We start from the raw sequence: 19,160 nt of genomic DNA, 5'->3' as shown, positions 1-19,160 counted from the left end.
TAATATATTCCTAGTATTTAACATCTATTTAATAAACAATAAAATACTGGTTTGAGATCAAATCAATTATACAGGTTTGACCATAGCAATGTTCATATAAAAATAGCCCTAAATCATGTTATCAAATTTTAATTAAAGTATTAACGACCTCCTATTGGCATAGTTACAGAGAAATTGGTTTAATCTATAACTTATGTTAAATGTTACAAATATTTTAATATATATGTATGAAAACTGATTTGTGCTGAGTCATTCAATAAAAAATATATTAAGTAAAACTGAGGGACAAATAATGACATTACCTTCCTTTTACTTCAAAGGAAAAAATTCTAAGAAAGTCATTTTTTTCTGCTAAAATTGTAAGAATAGTATTGTACATTATGTAAATCTGGAATTTTCCATAAATAAAAAAATTTTAAATTGTGCTATTCTGAAAAACAAGAAAGAAATACAATTAATTTTAAAGAGTCAGGTAAGATACGTAGTTCTTGATAAAGAGTAAAGCTCTATCACTGTGTAAATCACCTACTTAACTTTTAAAAAGTTAACTAATGTATTCTTTATTTTAAATAAACATTTATTTAGAAGAAATGGTCAGAGGAATAGGCAAAATAACTTTTGTCTTGTTTTGTTTTTCTTACAGCCAAAGATCTCAAAAACCAACCAATTTTGTGGCCTACAAGTGTATTAGTGTGTTTTACCCCAAAGGGAGATTACTGGTGTATATATTATTAGATAACTACATAATGGTATTAAATTAGATTAAAATAGCCAACACTTAGATTAGCTGATTACATGCTAGGCATTGTTATATAACTCATGTAATCCTCACCTCAACCTAGGAAGTAGGTAAAGTTTTCATCCCCATTCTATAGATGGAAAGTGAGAAACATAGATAAACTTGCTCACCTCACAGAGCTTCGAAGTAGTAGAGCCAATACTCTAACCATACAGTTTTGTTGCAGTCCAGAGTGTAACCTGCCTCTAAGTATTTTACATGAATATTATTTTTTAAAAAATAGTAAGAAAGTAAATATTCTCCTTAGGACATATTCTAAAAACTTGACTCATTTTTCAAATAAGTTTCACAATGTCCATTCCATGTGACTTAAAACAAATTGTCTTTCAACAATTACTTTACTACTAATAACATTGCAGAAAAGCAGGAGAAAAAAATTTTTAATTCAAATTTAAACATAAGAAGCAACCTCTTTCCTTCATCACTTAAAACATATAAATTGTAATTTAACTCAGAGGATTTCAGATATTTCAGTTACAGATTATAACAAATCACATAGTAAAAACCCTTACATAATAACTAATAGAATTTAAGCCCAGAATGTACTCAAGAACTATAGAAGTAGCAGAACTGGCTGTGCAAACCAAGGCAAAGGTCATGGAGAGAATAACATTCCAAATGCACTGTCAGTATACTTTACACAGCACTTCTACCCGATGTCATGATAATCACCTGGCAATCCGTAACATGAGAATTATGGATTCCCAGGCTTCCAAATCACTTACATTGTATGCATTCAGAGAAAATAGAACATATATTTACTAAGTTTATGATCACAGAAAAGCTTATAGGTTAGCAGAGGATAAAAAACTTTAAAAATACATACACTGAATAATCTATAAAGATAACATCTTAATGACATAGCAATTTTCTCTCAAATTTCTGTCACTCCCACATTGCCAATCAGTTTTCCCTCAAATAGTTAGAATTAAGTCCCAAGTGTCAATTCCTTGTTATCTCTTCTACTTCCAGAGAAGAAATTATCACTAAGGCAAAAGATTAAGTTAAGATTGTGCCTGAGCTAGACTGATGAAGTTCCTCACTATAATTATATAGTGCCAGCACATCGGTTGGGTAAGAGCATAAATTCACAAAAAACTTTAGTAAACAAGTCAATGATAATGTTATAATATTTAACAGAAAATCACAATGTTATTTGTAAGCTTTGGAGCTAGAATACTTTGAAATTAGTGTGGGTGAAGATTGACACACTTGGGTCTCAACAAGCCAGACAGAGACTCCCGTTATTACCCCTTTGAAGCCCACATGCTCCCTGGTAACAGTGGCATGCACAGATTCTCAGCCTTTATCCTTTACTCTAAAAAAGAAACTGAAGAACCTATAAAATTAAAATCAGAGTTCTGCCATACAGTTTCACTCTATTTTCCCTCTATTAATTTTAAGTTTCTATTATGATTTAAAATATGACAGGAAGCCCTAACCGATTTGGCTCAGTAGATAGAGCGTCAGCCTGCGGACTCAAAGGTCCCAGGTTCAATTCCGGTCAAGGGCATGTACCTTGGTTGCGGGCACATCCCCAGTAGGGAGTGTGCAAGAGGCAGCTGATTACTGTTTCTCTCTCATCAGTGTTTCTAAGTCTCTATCCGTCTCCCTTCCTCTCTGTAAAAAATCAATAAAAAATATATATTTAAAAAAGAAAAAGAAAAAATATGACAGGAAAACTCAGAGAGAGTGCTAGAGAGTATAATGTTTGGTAAATAGACTTTGGGGGGAGGGAGGGTCAGAATCAACTAAAGAACTTTTTATCTCAATTCTTTTAAAAAACCTTTCAACATTATAATTATCTTAAAGCCTTAAAGCCTAAGATATTAATATAACTGAATCATGCTTAAAAATCAACTGAAACATCAGTAAGATATAATTCATTTAAGAATGAACACTGAGATGAATAATACTTGCCCCCCACCCCGAAGTAAGTGCAGAAGTACTGTTCTAGTCATTCTGCAGTGTACCTCTGTCTCATACTGACGGGCATCAGGCAGTTCTGACAACCTTGTCTCTTTTGACTGAAGACACCAAGGTCACATGCCAGTTACCTATACTCTTCACCTACCAGTATAACCACAGCTTCAATTACTGCCATCTTTGCCAACTCAGAAAACAAATTTTTGCTCCTTTTCCAAATTAATCCTTCCATATACCCTCTAGATTTGAAATCCCAATCCCTTGTATCATTTGGAGCCATTTTCTCTTCTACTGAGCCACTGTTATCTACAAAAACCTACTCAGATCAGGTTCTCCTTACTACCTCTCTATACATAAAAGTCATCAATTTACTTTTTAATACTACATTCTTGTTATAGATTAAAATCTGCACACAGAAAGGTATGTTGAAGTCCTAATCCCAGATACCTGTGAATGTAACCTTATTTGAATACAGGATCTTTACAGATGTGATTAAGATAAAATTAATCCCCTATGATAGGTGCCCTTAAAAGAAGAAATAACAGAAATACGAAGAAAATGTCATGGGACAACGGAGGCATTGTGATGCATGTACAAGCCAAGGGAGCCAAAGACTTCCAGCAACCACCAGAAGCTAAGAGAAAGACATGGAACAGACTGTCCTCTGCAGTCTACAGAGAGAGCGATGGATAGAGAGAGAATGGCCCTGATGACATATTGACTTCTAGATTCCAGAAGTCTGTGAGAGAGATAACCACTATAATTATTATAAATTAATTTCTGTTGTTTTAAGTCACCCAGGTTGTGGTACTTGTTATGGTAGCCCTAGGAAACAAATACAGTCCTTAATAATATTGTCAAGCTCCTTCCTTTTCTCATCAGTTCATATTTTTTTTTAATTAATTTTATTGGGGTGGCATCTATACTAATAAAGAGGTAATATGCTAATGTTCGATACACCATAACGGGTAACGATCAGGTCATTAGCATATTAGCTGGGGCATTACTCCAGAGACGGGGCAAAAGGGGGAAGGCGCCCGGAGGAAGCGGGACCATCCCATGCCATGGAGGGCAGGGGTGAGAGCCCATAGCGCCCCCCTCACTAGTCCTTCACCACCCACCGCTCGCACTCTGAATGCCCCATGGCCCACCTGCCAGGGGAAGGAGCATAGTGCAGCAGGCCGGAGGCTTCCACACTCTCCTCCGGGCACCATGATGGGATGGAGCCAATGCATTGCTCTAGAGACAGGGTGGAAGCAGGGAGGCACCCAGGGAAGGCGGGACCAGCCCGAGGAGACTACAGGAACCGAGGGCAAGGCTTGAAGCGGCCAGAGGGTTTGGGGGCTGGGCCAGGTGCACTGGAGCTCTGCGTGGACAGGTTCAGGTGTCAAGGCAGGGCTGCAGGTAGGTGGGCGGCACGGCGCGATTCGCGCTGGGCTCCTAGTTGGTTAATAACATCATATAGGTTTTAAGTATAGATTTCTATGATACATGAAGTGTATACTGCATTGTGTGCCCACCACCCAAAGTTAAACCATCTCCCTCACCAGATATTGGGCTCCCTTTACCGCTTATTACTCCCCCACCGCTTTTCCTCTGGTAACGACTATACTGTTGTCTGTCTGTGTCTTTGAGTTTCAGTTTTATATCCCACATGAGTGAAATCATATGGTTCTTAGCTTTTTCTGACTTATTTCGCTTAGCATAATATTCTCAAGGTTCATCCAGGTTGTCACAAATGGCAGTATTTCTTTACTTATGCCTGAGTAATATTCCATAGTGTATATGAACCACATCTTCTTTATCCAATCCTCTATCAAACTTTGGTTGTCTCCATGTCTAGGTCACTGTGAATAATGCTGCAATGAACATAGGGGTGCATATATATCTTTGCCAATAGATGTTTTCAAGTTTTTCTGGTAGATACTCAGAAGAGGGACTGCTGGGTCATATGGTAATTCTAATTTTTTTTGTTGAGGAACTGCCATACTGTTTCCCATAGAGGCTGTTTCAGTTTACATTCCCATTAGCAGTGATAATGGTTCTTTTTTCTCCACAACCTCTCCAACATTTGTTATTACCTGTCTTAAGAGCAGAAACTATGGTTTTTCTATTACCTATGCTTAACAGAAGAAAGCTCTGAGTATTAGTACCAGGGGTTGGCAAAACTATCCCAATGGGCCAAATCCAACCAACTGCATAATTTTGTAAATAAACTATATAAATAGTTGAGTCAAAGACTATATGGCCCACAAAGTCTAAAACACTTACTATGTGATCCTTTACAGAAAAAGTTTATTGACCCCTGACTTACATGGTAAACAACTATATAATCAGTGATATACTAAATGCAACCAATTTATAAGTGAAATTAACAAGCATGTTAACACACTGTTTGCGGGTATTTCTTATCTCGCGCTAACAGGTGGCGCGGGCCATTTTTGCAGTTGAATAGATTGATTACCGTTGTACCTGGAAGTATATACATAATTCACCATTGTATGTGTTAGAGACCCAAATTTTGTCCTTTGGAATTCGTATATCTGCATGTTAGCATCCCTTTAGAGCAATAAAAAAGTATAAAAATAAACGTATTTATACATTACCTGCATTCTACCCCTAGTCTATAAAAAACGTATTAATACGTGTCCTGCACCCTACTACCAGTCAACGTAAAACATATAAATACGTTTCCCGCATACAATGTGTTAACATGGATGTCTGGAGCTTTACATGTGCATATGTGTGTATAATGTCTGAAGAACAACAAATAAAATACTATAATGCCTGAATAAGCTCAAATTGATGATTACTCTTATTAGATGTATAGCAGCTATTATATGAACAAACTTTTATCCACTTTGTCCCCCAAGTATTCTGTGTTTACTGCTACATTACGGTGATTAGTTAAGTACATTTCTTACAATGAACCTTTTTGTGCAAACACTTCTCATTTCACAGGAGGCAACCAAATAGTTTTTAGGATCTAAAGCAATGCCATGGTTTTCACAAAATAAATGCCACTTTGTTATGATAGTAACACTTCACCTAAGCAGCTCTCATATTTCACTTAGAACATAGCTAAGAAATCAAAAACAAAAAAGGCATACATTTAACAGCTACACTCTCTGGCAAAGTCTATATATGAAGAATATATGTATATATAGGTATGTATATAAACACACAAATATACATCTATAATAATAAAAGCGTAATATGCTAATTAGATAGGACATCTTCCCGAACGTCCTTCTGGACAACCTTCCGGACGAAGCCGGGGCTGCGAGGAAGCCAGTGCCGGCAGCCAGGGGAAGGAAGGCCTATTCTTGCATGAATTTTGTGCATCGGGCCTCTAGTGTAATAATATATTTAAATATATTCTTATGTTTATATGTAAAAATATACATTTATTTAATACTATTTCTGTATTTGGCATATAGATTTAACATATAGATGATATACAACTCAGAACCTGTTCTTTTTTTTTTTTTAAATATATTTTATTGCTTGGGAGAGGAAGGTGAAGGGGGTGAAGCAGTGGAGGAGGGGAAGGGGAGGAAGGGGGTGGGGCGGTGGAGGGGGGAAGGTGAAGGGGGTGGGGGATGGGATGGGGGAGGAAGGTGAAGGGGGTGGGGGATGGGGTGGGGGAGGAAGGTGAAGGGGGTGGGGCGGTGGAGGGGGGAAGGTGAAGGGGGTAGGGGATGGGGTTGGGGGAGGAAGGTGAAGGGGGTGCGGCGGTGGAGGGGGGAAGGGGAGGAAGGTGAAGGGGATGGGGATGGGGTGGGGGGAGGAAGGTGAAGGGGGTGGGATGGTGGAGGCGGGAAGGTGAAAAAAAAAAAGAAAAAAGGAAAAAAAAATAAGGAAAAAAAAGAAAAGAAACAAAAAATATATATATTTTTTATTGCTTTTTTACAGAGAGGAAGGGAAAAGGATAGAGAGTTAGAAACATCAATGAGAGAAAAACCTCGATCAGCTGCCTCCTGCACACTCCCCACTACGGATGTGCCCACAACCAAGGTACATGCCCTTGACCGGAATCAAACCCGGGACCCTTCAGTCTGCAGGCCAATGCTCTATCCACTGAGCCAAATCAGTTAGGGCTGAACCTGTTAGTTCTTAATTATACACTGTTATTTACAACTAGAGGCCTGGCGCACAAAATTTGTGCACTCGGGAGGGGGGGATCCCTCAGCCCTGCCTGTGCCCTCTCGCAGCCTGGGACCCCTCAGGGGATGTCCACCTGCTGGCTTAGGCCCGCTCCCTAGGGGGAACGGGCCTAAGCTGGCAGTCAGACATCGCTCTGGAAGCCTGGGAGCCCTCAGGGGATGTCCACTTGCCGGCGGGGAGCAGGCCTAAGCTGCAGTCAAACAACCTTAGCGCTGCTGAGGCGGGAGAGGCTCCTGCCACCACCGCTATGCTGGCAGCCGTCAGCCTGGTTTTTGGCTGAGCAGAGCTCCCCCTGTGAGAGTGCAATGACCACCAGGGGGCATCTCCTGCACTGAGTGTCTGCCCCCTGGTGGTCAGTGTGTGTCGTAGTGACCAGTCATTCCCAGTCGTTCTGCTGTTAGGGTCAATTTGCATATTACCCTTTTATTATATAGGATAGGATATAAAAAGATAATATATATCTTTAACCTGTAAAGATATAATGCATAAAGACTAACTCAAAGCTTATTTGATTGTTTTGGCTTTGTTTTGTTTTTTAACTGAGGTATAACTGACATATAATATATTAGTTTCAGGTGTACAACACAGTGATTTGATATTGGTTCTTAATTTTACACAATCCATACAAACTTGGTATTCTGATAGTCAACCCAAATTAAAAGTAACAATTTATAATGTGAAAAATTTTATCCAAAAGCCGGCTAACAAACTAGAGGGGTGAGAGTATCAAATATCACCAGCCTTTGGATAATTCATAAGTTTTTAAAGCCTTGCTGTACAAAGGAAGGTCTCGGGATGAGGGGACTTTCTTAAACACGTGGCATCTGGCCATGACTGGTTTGGCTCAGTGGATAGAACGTCGGCCTGCAGACTCTAGGGTCCCAGGTTCGATTCCGGCCAGGGGCATGTACTTTGGTTGCAGGCACATACCCAGTAGGGTGTGCAGGAGGCAGCTGATCGATGTTTCTCTCTCATTGATGTTTCTAACTCTCTATCCCTCTCCTTTCATCTCTGTAAAAAATCAATAAAATATATTTTTTTTAAAAAATGTGGCATCTGCATTTTAACAACATCCTCAGGTGATCTGCACGCATGGTCAAATTTGAGACTTCTGGTCCTGAAGTATTAGACCAAGTATTAGACCAACTGAATACTGCATACTGCTAAAAGATATTACTGTCTAGAATTACTCTTCTCCTTGCCAATCATCCAAACTCAAATAAAGATCCAATTTCACAAAATATAGATGGAAAACTTGTAACAATAATCTTATAAACTTGTAACTAATTTTTAAAGTGACAATACCTTGAGCACTTGAACTTGACCTTCTGTAGTAATGTCACTTAGCAGCTCACAAAAGGACTGACACAGACCTGCTGCATATGTCTGAAATTCAATCAAAGGTCAAAATATACATACGAATGTATCTACAATACTAAAAAACACATAAAATTCAATTTGGGACTCATTATAATCTATTTGAAATTTATATACTAATGTTACAATTACAACTCTTTAGGAAAGGTTAGAGAATAAAAGTATAACTTATTCCCTATGCTGATTTTTATAGCAATATGAGAATCTATTTATTCAAAGAGCATATTTTCTGGGTTTAAAAAACTAATTAATGGCTGCATCTCATCTGCCCTGCAGTTTTCAATGCTTATAAAATTTCCCCCCCACTTCAAGTAATACAGATGAATCATTTAAATTTTGTAAAGGTACCTCCTAATTTCAAATAAGAAACAAAATCATAACTATACAAATGTTTACAATGTAAAAACTACAACATACCTGTAAAAATTCTGTTGATGATAAAAAGATATAACCATTGATGATCTTAAAGCAGGTTCTGAGATTTTCTGAACTTTGTTCTGACAAAATAATAAATATTTTTTTAAAGGACAAGCTAATTCATTGTTCAGTTAGTTTAAATAAAGTGATATATGTAAAATTAAGTTACACTTCTTCACAAATCTTTTCTGAGTGCTATTCAGAATACTAGTATATAGATAACTATCTAAAAACCGGCATCAACCTATAACTTAATGCTTTCTCATATATCTCCCACTAGTTAAATCAATTTAGAAAAGAATATGAAGTTCTTTTTTTTTTTTCTGTTCAGAAAAGAACTACATAACCAAATGACCCAATCTTTCGAATCAAACTATATTTCTAATGCTTGGAAGGCAAACAACATGCAACAGAATCGTTTTACCATCACATTTGGACATGTGCTTAAATGGGTTCATATGATAAGAATTATGTTACTCTACATATGAAAAGAATTCCCATTATGCCCCCCAAAAATTATATTGTGCTTAAATATTCTCAATCCTTGGACTTTGTTGTTCTTTTCCCTTACGCATAAAAAAATGTTCTTTAAAACCTAATTATCAGAATAGCTGGACAAAGGATATTATTTTTAGTTATTCCTTTTCAAAGTGCAAAGGAGAAAACTATTTTGTTAAAATTTAGTATGTTTTAAAAAAAATAAATAAAATAAAATAAAAGCTAGAGGCCCAGTGCACAAAAATTTGTGCACTCAGGGGGGATCCCTCAGCCCAGCCTGTGCCCTCTCACAGTCTGGGACAAACTCGGGAGATGTCCACCTACTGACTTAGGCCCGCTCCCCAGGGGACCGGGCCTAAGCTGGCAGTCAGACATCGCTCTGGAAGCCTGGGAGCCCTCGGGGGATGTCCACTTGCTGGCGGGGAGCAGGCCTAAGCTGCAGTCGGACATCCTTAGTGCTGCAGAGGAGGCAGGAGAGGCTCCCGTCACCACCGCTATGCTGGCAGCCATCAGCCTGGTTTTTGGCTGAGCAGAGCTCCCCCTGTGAGAGCGCAATGACCACCAGGGGGCATCTCCTGCACTGAGTGTCTGCCCCCTGGTAGTCAGTGTGTGTCGTAGTGACCAGTCATTCCTAGTCGTTCTGCTGTTAGGGTCAATTTGCATATTACCCTTTTATTATACAGGACTAGAGGCCCGGTGCACAAAAATTTGTGCACTCGGGGGGGGGGGGGTCCCCTCAGCCCAGCGTGCCCTCTCGCAGTCTTGGACCCCTCGGGAGATAACTACCTGCTGGCTTAGGCCTGCTCCCGGGTGGCAGAGGGCAGGCCCAATCCCTAGGTGCAGCCCCTGGTCAGGCTCAGAGCAGGGCCGATTGGGGAGTTGGGGTGCCGCCCCCTGTCATGCACAGAGCAGGGCGGATCAGGAGGTTGCGATGCCACCCTCAGTCACACTCAGGGTAGGGCCAATTGGGGGGTTGGGGCACCGCCCCCGTCACACTCAAGGCAGGGTCAATGGGGAGGTCGCGGCACCACCCCGTCATGCACAGAGCAGGGCCAATTGGGGTTGGGGCGCTGCCCCCTGTCACGCACAGAGCAGGGCCCATCAGGGGGGTTGGGGATCCGTACCCTGTCACACACAGAGTAGGGCCCATCAGGGGTTTGGGGAGCTCCCCCCTGTCACACACAGAGCAGGGCCGATCAGGGGGTTGAGGAGCTCCCCCCTGTCACCCACAGAGCAGGGCCGATCAGGGGGTTGGGGCGCCGCCACTGTCACACTCAGGGCAGGGCTGATGGGGAGGTTATGGCTCTACCCTGTCACACACAGAGCAGGGCCTGTGGGGGTGGGGAGGGTTGGGGCGCCGCACCCTGTCACACACAGAGCAGGGCCGATCAGGGGGTTGGGGCGCTGCACCCAGTCACACACAGAGCTGCAGGGCGATCAGGGGGTTGGGGAGCTCCCCCCTATCAGGCACAGAGCAGGGCTGATCAGGGGGATGGGGCGCCTTCCCCTGTCACGAACAGAGCAGGGTGGATAGGGAGGTTGTGGCCCCGCCCCCTGTCACACACAGAACTGCAGGGTGATCAGGGGGTTTGGGCGCTGCCCCGTCACACTGATCCCAGTGCCGGGAGGCCTCTCGGCTCTGCTGATCCCGGTGCTGGGAGACCTCGCGGCTCCGCTGATCCTGGTGTTGGGAGGCATATTACCCTTTTACTATATAGGATAGAGGCTTGGTGCTCGGGTGGGGGCTGGCTGGTTTGCCCTGAAGGGTGTCCTGGATCAGGGTGGGGGTCCCCACTGGGGTGCCTGGCCAGCCTGGGTGAGGGGCTGAGGGCTGTTTGCAGGCTGGTCAAGCCCCACAGTGGGGACCCTCACCCCATGGGGGTGTGGCCAGCCTGGGTGAAGGGCTGAGGGCTGTTTTCAGGATGGCCACAGCTCCTTTAGGGTGGGGTTCCTGCTGGGGTGACTGGCCAGCCTGGTTGAGGGGCTGAGGGCTGTTTTCAGTTTGGCCAAGCCTCTTCAGGGTGGGGGTCACGCTGGGGTGCTTGGCCAGCCTGGGTGATGGGCTGATGGCCGTTTTCAGGCTGGCCACGGCCGTGGGCTGGAAGCAGGTATCTGGGATTTATTTAACTTCTATAATTGAAACTTTGTAGCCTTGGTCCCTCTCGAAGCCTGGGTTGCCCCTGGCAACCCATGTTCCCAGCCCCTCCTTGAGCAGATGCCACACCGGCTGGAAGCAGGTATCTGGGATTTATTTATCTTCTATAATTAAGAGTTTGTAGCCTTGAGCAGAGCTCAGGGCGTCCAGGGCAGGCAGGAAGCTTGGCTTCCTCCATTGCCGGGGGCAACCTAAGCCTCCTGCTCACTCCAGCTCCATGGCTGCCGCCATCTTTGTGACGGACTGACGGAGTAAGGGTGTGATGGTTAATTTGCATATTACTCTTTTATTAGATAGGATAAGGAAGTCGAGGAGACAGGGAGTGACCAACTACTATGCTAATGAAAGACATAAAATGAAATAACAAAGGCTGTCATTTAATTTTTTTTTTTTCAAAATAAGACAAAATCTCAGGATAAAAAGGTAGGGCTTTATATCGAATAAAGTTATCCTTATGAAAAACTCACATCGTCTCTTTTTCCTCAAGGAGAAAGTCTAGTCTAGTCTGGACTTGTTCACATTGTTTCACAGACCAACACTATACAACAGACTTGGGCAACCCCTGAGAAGGATTCATATTTCAGTGTGAAGTTAGGATTGTTAAATTCCAGGCATGTCAGAGAATATTATTTCTAAATCATTGCTACCTAAAATTTTATCAAGATCTATAATTAAGAAATATTTAAGACAGGATTCTTTTAAGCCATCTCTTAACAGATATTTTGATAACTATTCTAGATCAAGCTTAGAAAGAAACAATCTTTCAATATCGCCAAAATAAGTATATCTTTTTCCTGGTATATTACTATATAAACACTTTTTCCTGACAATATTAAACTATTCAGTTAGTATACCCAAAGTACTAAAGCAGGAATTAAAGATGCTTCATGAATAAGTCTTGAAGAATGAGGACTCTGAATGGCAAACCTTAAACAATTTTTACATTTTACATTTTATAAACAAACACTTTTTAAAAGCAATAGTATTTTGGAGATTAAAACAAAACAAAGCAAAAACCAAATGGCCAGTAAATAGCACTGTATAAAATTCTTAAATACTCCATCAGTTTAAAAATGTCAATCTGCACTGGTAAAATCTCTCATAAAACAACAATTTTATAAGTTTTTTTTAAAATTTAGGCTATTATATACTTGTGAGTGGTGGCTGATATATAAAAGGTTAAGTATTCATTTTCTATTATTATTAGAGGCTTGCTGCACGAAATTCGTGCACAGGTAGGGTCCCTAGGCCTGGCCAGCAATCAGGGTTGATTGGGGCCTCAGGCTGCCAGTTGGGGCCTTCCTTCTTTCCGCGCCACCCCCTCCTGGTCAGCGCATGTCATAAGAAGCAATCAGTCTCCCAGTCAAACTCCAGCGGGGAGCATATTAGGCTTTGAGATATATATATATATTTTCAGAATACATGTTCAGATTGGCAAAAAAAAATCATCTAATTAGATTTCATCCAAGGTGGCCTAAATGAGACAAAAAGCCTACTTGTAGCACCCTGTCCATTTCTATGGTTTCATGTACCAAAAGTGTTGCTTCAATAACATTAAGCTTTATGATTTCACAGCTCATATATAATACTTCAACAAACAATGATTTTCCACTATTTAATAATTTTGATTATATGTGGTTTATATTGTAGTTCCTTAGCTAAATCAGAAATATGTACAGAGTTCATTTGTGAAAAATTGATAGCACAAAATCACATTGTAAAAGAAGCTGGATAAAGCCAGGGTATACAATGATAGCCAGATAATTATGACTGGCCAGATTATTATGACCACCCCATCAGTACTTCATTGACACTTCCAAAAATACTGAATATTGAAAACTTCCTAAGCAAATACTCTCAAGGTTTTATTATTATTATTTGCATAACTAATTCACTTCATTGTACTGATGAAGCAACCTTATAGTATAACCTTTTAAATACCTTATAGAACTGCTATCAAACAAAAACTTTACCAGATTTCAAACCTAACTTGTAATTAGTTTCCTAAGAACTCTTTGATTTTTATTCAGTAATTTAGTAAATTTCTTGATCTTTAACAAGCAGAAATTATCCTTAAAACTTACATAGGAAAAAATCTAGAAACTATTAATTATGGCTGCATTCAAAACAGTAGTTAAGTTTATGCTTTAATACCTACCAAGAAGCGGTGGCATGTTCTGAAATATACGAAGCAACTCTGGTGTAATGCATGGGCTGTTTTCCAAAGTCACTAACCTAGGGGGGGAAAGAGTAAATCACTTTCTGTAACCATTAAAGCTATTTAACAACACAACATAAATATTTTAAAAACTGCCCCATGTAAAAGAAGAAAAACAGACAATACAAAAAGTCATAAAATTATCTCTCTTAAAAAAATTACCAAATTCATCAAAATTAAAAACCTACCTACAAATCATGTAATATTATTTCTATATACATGGCAAAAAAAAAACAGTAAAGAAAGTGACTACATACCAAAATATGTATAATTATAATGATAAAGCAAAATCATGGATATTATGAGTGGTCTGGTAAAGATAAAAATTATTTCACAGTTTTATTTTCTTTATATATTCTTGTCATGTATAATTGATGTGCCCCTGCAATGAAACACTGGACTAATTAATTAGTTTAAAAACACTTACTTTAAATGTTAATAAATATGAACTTAGTAAAAATATGAACAAGCCACTCTCAGTTAAAATAATAGCATCTGGAAAAAAAATAAATGTATAAAAAATAAATTATATATGGGTTGTAGTTTATCACAGAAGTGTGTAACTAACTGGTTTACCTCCTCAAAACAGCCTCTAGAAAAGAAGTTAAAGAAGACAAAACACAATTGTCACAATATCTGCAAGAAAAGGGAGGGGGATCCTATTCAAAATCATTCACTATAAAAACTCTCATCCAATTATAAATAGAAAGGAACTTCCTTTACCTTTCCTTCATAAGAGAGTATCTACCAAACACTCACAGAAAACACACCTAATGATGATATACTGAATCTATTCTCTGGAAAAGCAGAAACATGCTTCATAGAGCATCCCCTATTAGCTTGTCTAACTTTATTCACATCTATTGAGTATATGTGTGGAGGGCCTCTTGGAGGCACTCTAATATGATAAACCAACTAAGTTAATAAAAGATACCATTACAGTCTTATATTAGAAAACTAAAATTTACTGAGCTAAATCTTAGAATATGGGTTAAAAGACAAATACCAACGTAAAGCAAGTAGAAAGATGAGATAAATATAGGAACAGAAGATAATATGAAACAAACATGCAAGAAAAGCCAAGCCAAAGGTTGGTTCTTTGAGAAGACCAATGACAAATCTCTAGCAAGATGGATCAAGAAGGGCAGAGGAAAGCCATTTTTAAAAAAAATCACTTAATAAGTCTGAAGTGTAATTTTGTAATATATGACCAAAAACATCAACTGGTACTGGTTATTCCCTAATAAGTTCAAATTCCCATTCTCCAATATAAAACTTTTATACTCTTGCTTCCCACAAACCTCTCATATCTTTATACACTCCCACTCCAGCCATAACACTCAGCTGATGATTACACTTCATATTTTGTTGAAAAAATAGAAGCTTACATAGAACACCTACCTATCTCATTCAACTACAATACAGAAATCCATCTTAAACAGATAAATTATTCCTCCAATTAAAAGAGATAAAGTATTAAAACAGATAAAGTATTCCTGCTGCTATTAAAAAACAATAAACCCCTATACTTGCTTAGCATCCCATCCCTTCTGCCTCCTTCAATTATCTTTTTCTTTCCTTATTATTGAGTTTTGGGGATGACACTAGTTAACAAAATCATATAGGTTTCAGGTACACAGTTCCACAACTGCCTCCTTCAATTATGTTTCTCTGGAGTATCATCCATCCTTTTAGAACTTGCATCCCCCACACCAGCCAATGGCTGCCAGATTTCCACACACTTCTTCATAGTAAAAGTTCTTAAACAACTTATCAGTGCTCACAGTCTGTACTTACTTAACTCCAATTCATGCTTCAATCTCTCCAATTCTATCTTTTGTTATTACTTCTCCACTGAAACCCCTCCTAATATCTCCATATGACCAATTCACCTCTATGTACTGCTCTCACTAGAACAATCAGCACATCTGACATAGCTGACCACTCCCACTTTTAGGAAATAGTCTCTTCTTCACTTGGTATTCCTCCTATATCAGTAGATTGCTCTTCTCTGTCATCTTTGATGACTCCTCATGTGGCCTCTAAATGTTATAAATTCTTTAGAATTTTCCCCTGAGCTGAATGTTCTCTGTCCTTCTATTCCTAAGTGATCTCACCAATTCTCTGGCTTTAAATATCATATACAAAATACTAACCACTTTACAAACATTATTTCATCCTCACAACAACTGGGTAAAAGTACAGATTATTTTTCCTCAATGTACAGATAAGGAAAACGAGGCTCATAGAAGATGATTACAAACCTTACACAGTGGTTTAATTGGGGCTTGACACCTATATCTGATTCCAAATGAGTTGTAACTCACTAAGAAAAATCCTATATAATAAAAGCCTAATATGCTAAGAGTCCAGTTGATTGGTTGGCTGTTCAACCAATCAAAGCGTAATATGCTAATGACATGCTAAGGTCACTCAACTGCATGCTATGATGTGCACTGACCACCAGGGGACAGACACTCCGACCTGTAGGTTAGCTTGCTGCTGGGGTCTGGCTGATCAGGACTGAGCGAGACGGGCCCTCCTGGGGTCCCTCCCCGGTTGGCCAACCTTCTGCACCTCTCCCCATCCCCGATCGTGCACTGGTGGAGTTCTTCAGCCTGGCCTGCACCTTCTCACAATCCGGGATATCTTCAGGGGATGTCAGTGAGCTGGTTTCGGCCCAATTCCGCAGGCCAGGCCGAGGAACTCCACTGGTGCATGAATTCATGCACCAGGCCTCTAGTATATGAAGAAATGTGTACCCTGATTCTTTAAATAAATCTTAGCTATTTATAAATTTGGTAATTGTTTTTAAATGTATCATAATGATTTAATTTTGTTTACATATAACTAAAAGCAGAAAAAAAGAGATTACCATTAACAAAGCAATGCATTTTTATGATTACCTGTTCATGTAATCATTAAAAAATGTATACACCTTTACTAAAGCACATTAATATACTAAGTCTGCAATACTGATAAGTAACTGAATATGTCTCTTTAATATAATATTTAAAATTTTTCTACTAGCCATTATCATATAGTATCTACACATTTATAAGAAAGTACTTATATACCAGAGATTAATGTTTTAATTTGTAATCTAGAGTAGGGGTTGGCAAACTACAGCCAAATCCAACCCATATCCTACTTTCATAAATGATGTTTTATTGAAACACAGCCCTGTCCACTTGTTTACATATTATTGTCTACAATAGTTTTCGCTCTAAAACAACAGTGTTGAATAGTTGGAACAGAATGTGCATAGCCTGGGAAGCCTAAAATATTTACTGTCTGGTCCTTTACAAAATAAAATTGCCAACCTCTAATCCAGGGGTGGGCAAACTTTTTGACTAGAGGGCCACAATGGGTTCTTAAACTGGACCGGAGGGCCGGAACAAAAGCATGGATGGAGTGTTTGTGTGAACTAATATAAATTCAAAGTAAACATCATTACATAAAAGGGTACGGTCTTTTTTTTTTTTTTTTTTTAGTTTTATTCATTTCAAACGGGCCATAGTTTGCCCATGGCTGCTCTAATCTAAAGTAATCCATTCTGGACAAATAAAAATATATGAATATTGCCCTGGCCAGTTTTGCTCGGTGGTTAGAGCACTGGCCCACAGATCAAAGGGTTGTGGGTTCAATTTCCAGTTAAGGAGATGTACCTCAGTTGCAGATTCAATTCCTGGCCCCATTGGATAGCGAGTGAGAAGCAACCAATCGATGTTTCTCTCTCTCTCTCTCTCTCTCTCTCTCTCTCTCTCTCTCTCTCTCTCTCTCTCTCTCTCATTCCTTCTTTTTCCCCTCCTTCCCTCCACTCTCTTTTCCTTCCACTCTAAAAATCAATGGAAAAATATATCCTTGGGTGAGGATTAAAAAAAATATATATATACAGTATATGTATGTATACACACACACACACACACACACACACACACACACACAAGCCTAAGCGACCAACTGACCAGCCAGTACCTATGACGTGCAATGACCAACAGGGGGCAGATGCTCAACACAGGAGCTGCCGAGCGATAGCAACTTTGCAGAGTGCCCTCTTGCACTCTGGGACGCCCTCGGGGAATGTCAGACTGCTAGTTTCAGCCCGCTCCCCACAGGCCAGGGCAAGGGACCCCACCTGCTGGGGGAACCCCGCTCACTCTGCAGATGCCCATGGAGCCCCGGCACCACCCCAGGGTGGGGAGGGACCGCGGGAGGTTGGTTCGAGGGTGTGTCCAGCCGTCTTGACCAGTCCCGCCACCTTCTAACTAATTTCTTTTCAATGTGCATGAATCCGTGCACAAGGCCTCTAGCATGAATATAAAAGTGTCCAACATATGCTAACTTATAATCAAAACATCCAGAAGTCATTTAACTTAAAACAACCTAGAAAAGAATGAGAAATAAATTGAAAATATCTACCTACTTATGTTTTAAAATTGTACTTCGAGTATTTTGATACAGATCATTAATTTATAATTTGCACTGAAGACAATTTCTAAGAATCAAAACACTGTTCATTCCTAGAAAGCTAAACAAAACTAAGAAAATAAGGGAAAGAGAGAAGAAGAAAGGGAAGAAGGGAGGCCCCAAGTGTGATTTTTTTCTATGGTTAATTTCTGTGATTTGCTTTTTAATTCCAGTGTGAGTATATACATTGGAATTTTTAAACCTTTCCTGTATTATAAACTACATTTTAAAGAGAGACTGCTGTCATCAGTAAAATAAGCTTAATAAAGCAAAATGATTTTCTAGCACAGTTCCTTACAGTTTGAGGCACTGAGCTGTCACAGAAAAAGGTTTTCGTAGATTTGTTGTTGTTTTTTAACACTACATACTATTCACTTAGTAAAATAATAAATCAAGACTAAGCAGTACTAATATTTGGGGCTAAGGTATAATCCCAGTACTTATGGTAAGTTAATAAGAGGTTGAAAGTAACGCAACAATTCCCTGAAATCTCATTTAACACACTGGAAGTTTTAAGTAAATTTTTAGTTTCCAAAATTTATTGATATCTAAATTTTACATTCCAAATTCCAAAAGATAAAATGCAGCTGAGTTCTTACTGAAACTTCCCTTTTAACTCTGACAATTGTAAGCCTACACTGAGTGAAAGCTGCCAAGAAAAGATGGAGCTATTATGCTACCCACTTTGGGGAAACCGACTTTATGTTTTTATTTTTAAATGTTGAGTTAAGCCCTGTTACCTGGCCTTTGCTATATTGAAATGAGAGTAAGGAAGGTCAAGAAAAAAAAAAAGTCCAAGGTATTAAGTTTTTCCTCTTACCATAATTCTAAACCATCTTCCAGAAGATAAACATGTGGAGGCTGGGAAACATCTGTACTCAGTTGAATAACTGGAAGCAGGAAAGGGTACAGGTTCTTGCTGTCTGCTCCTAATCCCTATGGGAAGTATAAATAAAATTTAATATAAGACATTTTAAGGTCCCACCACCACCACCACCCAAAAAACCCCCCAAAAAACAAAAACAAAAATCAATCACCTATCACATATAAAAGCTCTAAAAACAACTTATAAAGTAAATTAATTAGATTTTAAAGGACAGCCCTAAATATAAGCATAACTAAAACAAAGTTAG

The 19,160-nt window shown here is 39.5% G+C and overlaps 1 protein-coding gene across 1 annotated transcript in view; it reads right to left on the bottom strand.

The window, feature by feature from the left end:
* Window positions 1–19,160, bottom strand: part of IPO11 (importin 11) — a 134,999-nt gene that overhangs the window by 46,766 nt on the left and 69,073 nt on the right. The window contains exons 21-24 of the mRNA XM_081089105.1: window positions 18,848–18,963; window positions 13,498–13,574; window positions 8,687–8,766; window positions 8,198–8,278 (exon numbers count right to left, since the gene is read on the bottom strand). Coding sequence (XP_080945231.1) covers window positions 8,198–8,278; window positions 8,687–8,766; window positions 13,498–13,574; window positions 18,848–18,963 — 354 coding nt within the window. The remainder of the gene's footprint in view (window positions 1–8,197; window positions 8,279–8,686; window positions 8,767–13,497; window positions 13,575–18,847; window positions 18,964–19,160) is intronic.

This window comes from Myotis nattereri (assembly GCF_964212035.1).
Source record: "Myotis nattereri genome assembly, chromosome: 4".
Lineage (NCBI taxonomy): Eukaryota > Metazoa > Chordata > Mammalia > Chiroptera > Vespertilionidae > Myotis > Myotis nattereri.
The sequence above is the reverse complement of the archived record's forward strand: the minus strand, read 5'-3'. Positions and strand labels throughout refer to the sequence as shown.